The 9233-nt window shown below is 39.9% G+C and overlaps 1 protein-coding gene across 1 annotated transcript in view; it reads right to left on the reverse strand.

Annotated features, from left to right (window-relative positions):
* Window positions 1-587: 587 nt before the first annotated feature.
* MTMR7 (myotubularin related protein 7) overlaps window positions 588-9233 on the reverse strand; it is a 901754-nt gene continuing 893108 nt past the window's right edge. The window contains exon 14 of the mRNA XM_044062411.1: window positions 588-3285. Coding sequence (XP_043918346.1) covers window positions 2920-3285 — 366 coding nt within the window. The 3' untranslated portion in view covers window positions 588-2919. The remainder of the gene's footprint in view (window positions 3286-9233) is intronic.

Genomic DNA, 9233 nt, shown 5'->3' on the forward strand with positions numbered 1-9233 from the left:
TGCACATGGGGAATTAGCCACCCTCCATGTGTACAGGCTGTCCTGGAAAGGAGACCCTCCTGGCATAAGTCATGCAATGGAGATGCCATGTTCTGGGAAGAGAGGACATGGGGCAATAAGGGAGGTGGTAGAAGAGCAGCCAGATGTCAGCAGCTGGAAGTAAAAAATATTTGTTCTTTGTAATGCAATGGTTTTAAATCCTTTCTTACTCTGAGACCAAATACTGACATAATCAAATCCACTTTAAACCAAATAAATGTAATATAGCAAGCTTAACATCATGATCTTTTACAACAAAACAAACAGAAATAGCAGCTACTTTGATTAAGGAACAGTAGCTCCTACTATACAACACTGCGAAAGATGTGGTAACATTATTACTAATGAAATAACAGACAATGGCAGGTTACGACCACATGGAGTCCATAGCTGCCAATAAGTCACAGCTGAACCTCTCCTATGAGGTCAAAACCAAAAAATCAAGAGCATACTACCCTCCAACATGATGAAGCCAGCACTCACTGCAGCACAACATTGTACACTTTCTTTTCTCTTTATCACCAGTATGTTAAATGAAGATGAGACACTTTTTCTAGAACTGTTACCTTGCTGCTTTATGCATTTATTAATATCAGAGATACTACCAACCAATTTCTTCCCCCCACAGTTCTTTGCCATGGCTACTTTAAATTTTACATCGAGTGAGTGGACTATGCCATGCAAACATGGCGAGGAAGGTTAGTGAGAGCTGTGAACACTAACATTTGGAGAGAAGGGGAGGAGGACAATCCCTGCTGACATACTTGCACAAAAAGCAGGTATAGTTTTATTATTCATACTCCACGACTTTTGTAAAATACACAGATTTCCAAAGCATAAGCATATGCTTAACTAGTCTACAAAATGAGTTAAAAAGTGAAAAAGGCTGCAGTTATACAAAGATGGTTTTGAAAATGTTCGGAATCAAAGACTAACATTTCTGTTACTATGTGCATAAACTTCTGGAAATTAAGTGATCCGTTTTTGACATGCACCTGACCTAGACTCAGACAGCAATGCAAATTAGTGCATTTATTTAAACATACAGAACAGAAATTACAAATTTGCATGTGCAGGTTTCACCTTCTAACTGGGCTATCAACATTGCTCTCCTCAGAGCCCCTCTTATTGAGTTTGCTACACAAATAAGTAAAACAGCAAGTAACTCAGCTAATAAATTTACTTATCACTCTACAAGAGGAAGACTATGGCAAAGGTACAAGAACTGCTGGGCTCAGGCAGCATATCTGGTATCCTGCCACTCCGACATTCTAAGTTCAAAGAAGAGACAGAACTGACCACTGTAGGACCACTCCCCACTCACCCTCAGAGTCCCTTCAAACTACTGTCTCATGGTAGAGGCTTTAAAAGATCAGGGATGCTTACAGTGCCTTGATCTGCATACAGTGGTAGACTAAAATGAAGGAACAAAAATAGAAATGTTAACTCTACAAGCATGTTGTAAGATATCTGGATCATTATCCTAATCCTCAAGTTCATCCACTCATCTGTGGACTTTGGTACTGGTGTGCATGTGTCTATACAAATATGGCAGTCCTTTCTTCTTTAACGTAAAGCACAGGGGTGAGGAGGTGGGGAGAATCAATACTGAATACATGCAGGAGGGGGAGAACAGTATGGCCATGAGTGGATCTGAGTCCACCCAAAGAAAGATTCAGAAGGCAGCTAGTCAATCTTACTACAGCAAAAAAAAGACAAACAAATGATGCCCAACAATAATGTGCAAAGGTGTTGTGATACATATATATAGAAAAAGATTTATAAGCAGCAGTCTCCATTAATATCTCACATGCAACTGAACAGGCACAAAACTGCAATCTGCTCAGACAATGCCCAATGTTCCTTTGTGTTTCCAGATCCTTTGCTCTAACATAATACTTCCCAATTTTTCCACTGCTGGGGCTCAATTTCCATTATGCAGAATGATTCCTGAGATCAGAAAGTTATCTCTGTTAATCCTACTTAATTTTTAGGTTATATCATAACTGTACACATTTGCAGAAACCACATAAAAATCGCAACTGACCCAACTACTGGACCTCTACAAGCAAATGAGCCAAAGATTCTGCACAATACAGGTACAAAAATGAATACAATCAAAAACAGAATAAAATACAACAAGATATACAAAGGGAGAACCATCACCTCTCCTAGTAAGTTAACAAAACTGGAAATGTAAACATCATTAATTTGGGACAGTACATTAAGGAAATAAAAGAAATAAAAAATGAAGAAATGCAAACATATGAATGATTCAGTCTACAAACAAGTACACAGAATGTATACAATTCTTATTTTGTTCAATTATCCTACTACTTTTTTGTATATCATGCATCTGTAGGTTAGCAAGTATGATCTCAGACTTATCATACTATTTGGATCAGCTGCACAACAATCTGACTCAGGAAAATAAATAAATAACCTTACCAAATCTGTTCATTATGTCAGACTTAAATTATCCTTGAGATGTATGCTAACAGCAAAGGTACCGTGTTTCTTATTTTGTTATTGAAATTATGTTTATATCATTGGGGGGGGGGGGGGGGGAGAAACATTTAGTAAAAAGAACTTATTTTGAGGAAACAAACAGCTTTCTATTGTTCCAGTCCTGGTTTACACAAAACCCTCTGTCATATACCGACTTCAGACTTAACAAGCTGTAATCTGCCACCATTCTTGTTCCCGAAACTTAAAGGAAGGTAATCGCTACTGTGATTCATTCCACCACAGTTGCTTCTTGTTATACAACAGCACGTAACTATACTCCTTTGGACATGAGATACTGTAATTGCACAACTCCCCTTTATTTGGAATGCTTCTCAATCAGCAGTCAGCTCAGCAATGTCCACTGTCACTGTGTCAAGCAGCAACGAAGGTCGCTTCATCAGAATCTGGCTCTTTGCCACTGTCTTCACTAGGTAAGGAGTCACCACCATTTGGCGACCTGCAGCTTAAGTCTGCCACTCCTGATTCCTGGTCACTGTTAGCTGAAAGGTCAGGATCTGATATCTTTAAGTTTTCTTTGATCAGCATCAAGGTAGTGTCTTCATCATATATCTGGGAAAGGCTGCGAGAAGAGAAGGATTCCAAATTTCCGCTGTAGTCTTGAGGTGTATTGGCTATGCAGTTGTCAGAGATAGAAAGTTCAAAGTGTTTCAATCTGGCATGAGGTTTGGTCTTCATCTTGGTACTATTTAAGTCTAATTTTTGAAATTTGGCTAATTTCTGTTATAAAAAGAAAGAAAACATTTAAACTTTACACACAGAATTTGTTTAATATTGCCTTTTTACTTATTCTATAATCCATGGTAACAGTTCATTTTAATCGCTCCACATAAATTAGATTCTTACCAAATGGGAGCAACTTTAAAATTTTGCGATGGGCAAAGACCTCCATCCTACCTCACTAAAACAGTAGGCTGTGCCTTCTATACTTTCCGTGGTCATATTTTTGGAGTAATGAAATACCCTGTCAGTCAAGGCATGCATTAAAATACATGGATATTACTAAACTGAATTGTTAAACCCATAACTCAGCAAAAAGAATCCTAATATATAAAACACAAATGCACACACCCTCACAGTTCATCGTGTCTTCAGGTAGTGCCATATTATGCTGACTGCTCACAGCCGGAGTAGCAGAAAGGTACTTACAGATCCTCAAATCAACAGAAAAGCTAATCATTCATGAGAACCAATTTTTTTTATTTTTCAAAAGGCCATAAGCCAGGGAAGCTCAATTCTTCTGACTCCCATAATTGCCTTGGTCACTCATCCAGCTGATATGTTTGGTCCCTGGAGTTGAGGCTCACTCATCTCAGGGAAGCAGGGATTTTCTCTGTAAGCCTCTATCAGTTTCCTCTACAGATTACCTCTACATCCCAGGGGGTGTTGTGCAATGGACATCTGTGAGGGGTATGTCTCCTAATTCTGCCAGAGCCTACCCAGCCCCTTGAAAGCAAAATATCTCTGGTAATCTCTGATCTCCAAAAGGGATTCTACATGAAGTTTGCCCTCAGGCCATGAGCTCTCCAACTTTCTCCTGAACATAGGTCAGCAGCTCCAGCTACCACTTCTACTACTACTATTACTACTACTACCGTTATTATTGGTATTATTACTACTAATACGACTACTTCTACTACTATTACTAATACTATTATTGCTACTTTTACTACTACAGCGATTACTACTACCACTTTTACTATTACTACTACTACTACTGTTGCCACTTCTACTACTATTATTATGACCACTAATTCTACCACTTCTACTATTACAATACTTCCATAACAATGTATTTTTTATGGGAGCTGTGTCAAATACCTTGATATGTGTAGCATTAAGCAGGGGAATCAAAACTCAAACCCCATAACTCTTTCTGTGCCTCTCAAAAGCCACCACTAAAAAGTCTGAGAAATGGAGCTTTTTAATTGCTGATAACATTCAAGCCCCCTGTATTATCAGCCTTCATTCACTGTCAGGTAATATTCGGTTACTTTAATGTTGATCTTTAGCCAACATCCACTCAAATACAACCTAATGCAGAATAACAGCAGTAAAACAGCCCAGAAGTTATATTAGCATAATTAATGAACATCTAAGGTTAAATGTCACTTGATTAAGTCCTTGGCAAATGATCACAGCATGCCTCACAATTCTCAAGTCATGCTCAGCTACTTAAATAACTGGATAGAAAATAAAATAAATGCTTAATACAAAAAAGGAATGTTACAGAATGCATCTAGCTGTAAACCCATGTATTGAAAGGAATTTTAGGGGATCTATGTGGCAAGACCTCATCAGTGAAACAAAATCATCAAATATGAAAAAGTGCAATCTCTTTCCTTGATACTGCTGTAATGTAATAGTTATGCAAACAAAATTGTAATTTTTCCCACATCAAACATAAAATACTCTATTGCTTTGATGCAGAGAATGTTTTGTACGTTCAGCTGTAAAGTGTTTGCATTTTTAGAAACAGTCCATGACTTTTGAACCTGCATCCAATCTAGGTATGTGACGCATGACAAATAAGTTGACAAGCAAGTATTTCAAACTGTACTATTAGAGGCCACATCTCCTTTAGCTGATGTTCTGATAAACATACCACTCCACCCAAGCAAGACAGTGGTTTACCTTCCATGACATGATTTTCCCCTCTGTTGGAAGATCCTTGAAAGAAAGGCTTCTGATGAGTTAATTTCAAGGAGGGCTATACAGAGAGAAAGTCTTGACAACAAAAATCAATGAGTGCTCTGCAAATAAAAAAACAATACAAGGGAAAGATGAAGGGGTGGCTGAAAAAAAATCTGCTATCTGATGCATCCTTCACCATCCAAAATGATGGTGGTATTTTTTTTTAGTGATGGCCAACTGTACTACAATGCATAGTTGGATGAAATTACTCATTGGTCACTGTAGGGCCAATCCCCTTTCCCTGAGGTGCAGCAACTCTCAATTTAATTAGATAACTAAAGGGGTACAAGGGTCAAAAGGTCCCAAAATATAACAGCAGGGCCTACAGAAAGCACAAATTCTAATTTCACATCAAAAGACTTTTTTTTTTTTTAATTCTCACCCATCTTTTCTGTTACATTGGAAAACTCCTGTTATAAACCTTGTAATGATGACATTCCCTGGGATTCATGAAGCTCGGCGCAAGGACGGCGTTAGGCTTGCACCGCCCGTGCAGCGTAAAGATGGCACAGTAGCGCCATATGCATATTAATGAAGGCGCGCTGCCGCCACATCCACGTGCATAGGAAACGTGAGCGAGTGCATGAGGCTTGTAGAAGTGCCGCACAGAGGCGTGGACATGTCGGCTGTTTATGTGCAACCTAAAGTGCTGAATATATTACAGCCTGCCTCCAACAGTAATCACACCTGTCAGTGTCTGTGGATTCTGAAACGTATGCAAAGCATGCAAGACAGTTTTGTGAAGACAAAAATAAGAAGCAAACACAAATGCATGTAGCTAAATATTGAGTCCCCATCCCTCAAAAAAATGACATTTAAAACCCTGTGCCCGTATTCTATTGTAGTGTCGATAGTTATACCAAGTGGAAGCGAAATGCATCGTGTTAGCGCGACGCCAATAGTAAGTCTAACCCAATGGTCAGGGTTACCACCTGTCCCACATTGTGAGGGACAGTCCCCCTCTGGGCAGTTGTGTCCATACCAAAACTATTATAAATGTAAAATATCCTGCGATCGTAGGAGATAATTATGTCCCACATCTTATGTAATAGTCACATACAATAGTTATTTCCATATGTAACATACCTACATGTTATAAGAAATAAAATAAGCAAGTAAACAAAACAGAAGAAGCAGCTAAAATGCTACAACAATAAGCTTACATTTAGGCATAAAACAAAAGTACTATCCATTGTACTGATGTGTTGACCTGTAAAATCTGATGTGTATCCCGAATATATCCCATTCTGGCCATATGAAAAGGTGGCAAACCTACAAATGGTCAGAGCATTCGCCCAAAATCTGCCCATTTGCGGTCCAAGGCGTCCTTGTCGGGATGGGCCAAAAATGAACGGGTATCACCTGGGTCTACCTCCCATGTCATGAAAGATAAGTATTTGCGTGTACCTATGTACATGATGTACAGCATGTGAAAGGTGAAAAATACTAGGGTAGTCCTCACAACCATACAGGTACCAGGGATATGTAGTGTATGCAATGTGTTCCCTTGACCGTGCCATGGGCCATCAACCAGACAAGGGATGGAGGGAGTGTGTGGAATATGGGTGTGGGGGGGGGGCGGGTAATGTGATAATTCACAAAGGGGAGACTGTGTTGGATGCACAGTAGGTGAACTGGAGGTGTATGAGGGAGCAGTGGGTAAATCAGAAAGAAACACAAAGAACAAACATACACATCCACAATAAAACCTGACAGGTCATACTGTAGAACACAATCCCACAAACATATGAATATTGAAATGTGCGATACACATGTACAGAAACGTCACTGGCACATACCTACATTATGGTCTGGACTGAATTGAGCCATCCAACTACAACACACCTGGATGCATAATTGAATACCCATCATCCCCTGTACAGCACACAACCCCCCCCCCCCCATTCCTGAACGTCCACCAAATCCAGCCATACTCAGGCTGCTAGATTGGCGCAGCCATATCTGCACATAGTGACCACTACTCATATCTAGTAGGCAGTCTCACCCTAGGCAGTGTCAGGATTGCAAACTATGTATCCCTTGCATGTAAAACCCTACCACGTTTTCGTAAATCCAAAAATATTTAAGGTTATTGTCCTGTTCAAGTTCTGGATATCCCTCATGGGATAAGTATCCTGTGTAAACATCAGACTTGGTGTCATGACACGATGTCCAGTCCTGTAGACATCTGGACACAAGTTGTATGTGCAGTAGTGGTTCACAAGACTGCTCAGCCTCCAGCCAGTCATGTAGAACCTACTACCTGGGATTAAACACCTGACCGTGATGCATGGCTCCCCACATGAATTATCGAGAATATATACTTTACACAATCGCATAGTGGCAGATGGATATAGGGTGATTAAGGCGCTGACATAAGCAGGGTACCGCCTGCCCCACTTTGTGAGGGACAATCCCTGTTTGGGTAGGTGTGTCCTGACCAAAAATAATACAATGGCAAATGTCCTGTGATTGTAGGAAATAATTATGTACCATATTTCATGTAACAGTTGTCTAAAACAGTTATTTCTGTATGTAAAATACATAAATCTTACAAGAAACAGAAAAAGCAACTAAACTGCTACAAGAATAAGCTCTCATCTAGGAAAATAAGTACAGTTCTAAATCCTGTACTGACTGTGGGTATGTGTTGGCCTGAAAAATCTGGTGTGTCCCGAATATATCCCATCCTGTCCATATGAAAATGTGGCAACCCTACCAATGGTCAGAACATTCGCACAATAACTGGCCAACCTCTTAATCCCACCTAAAACCAGTGACCTTTGGAGGAAAGGTGTTGAATTACACTGAATGAATAATGAAAATAATTAAGAGTAATAGACGTCTTTTACTTCAGAAAATAAGTATTAAAACATATGCTCTGAATCTGTCGTTTCAAGTTAATAGTACTAATATTGTAAAAGTGTCCGTGATTGTCCCTGACTTGTCCTTGCCTTGTTCCCGTTACTGTTGAAATTAGTCCCCGAGTGGTTGAGAGGTCCGTACACATATGTACACCAACCAACTGTCAAATTTGTTGCCAGTACTGTTGAATACCTGTAGTGAAGTCATATATCCTAGCTACCATCCATGCGGAATGTACCATGGATGGTGTAGTGGTCAAACCAGTGACTAAGGTGCGTCTGTTTCTGGGTCCATGCCATGCAAGGGACGCTAATTTTATGTGATGCCCAGAATAATGTCCGTCGGATATAGGGAGATAAATCCAGCGGGGATGCACGGCGGGCATTCAGCAATTCAGCAGTATGGGAAATATAAATAGGTATGTAGGTGTATATGTATGTGTACGTACAGACAAATATATATATATATATAGATATATATAGATATATATAGATATATATATATATAAATGAACATGGTAACAATAAAGCAGTCATAACGAATGTGAAGGGAAACACTAGTGGAACCCCCCACCCCGTATTATGTAGTGCCGACATATCAAGCTGGTCAGAGGTGGGCAAACCCCTGCGTCTGTAAACACAGGTAGAATGGTAACATTGGGACTACCTCTGTCCACGTGCTAATTCTGACTTTCAAATGGGTACAGGGCTGTTCAGGTCTCCAGTCGGACAAGCCTAAACCCGGATGACCACATGAACACCCTGACAATCAAACACACATATGTGCCAGGACTATAAGCTTTGGAGTTCTGAATATCCTCGGAGTGAGTAAACATGCAGCATGGGTCCAGAGCAGTAGGGAATAGGGAATGATGCATGTGTAGTACTGCGGTTTTCCCAGCAGGAGAATGGATACCTGCTAAGTGAAGTGTTGAGGCGTGTGTTCGGGTAACTATGAACCATGGGTATACATATAAATGAAGCAGAACACCAATAGTGTAGTGATCAGAGCATCTGCCTAAAGTAAAGGCATTCCCGGTTCAAGTTCGACTATAGCACATATCATTTTCCTTGTGGAATGAATGTCGCTGTGCTGTAAAGCCATTTAAA

This window comes from Protopterus annectens, chromosome 2.part1 (assembly GCF_019279795.1).
Source record: "Protopterus annectens isolate FY-2018-M chromosome 2.part1, PAN1.0, whole genome shotgun sequence".
Taxonomy (NCBI): domain Eukaryota; kingdom Metazoa; phylum Chordata; order Ceratodontiformes; family Protopteridae; genus Protopterus; species Protopterus annectens.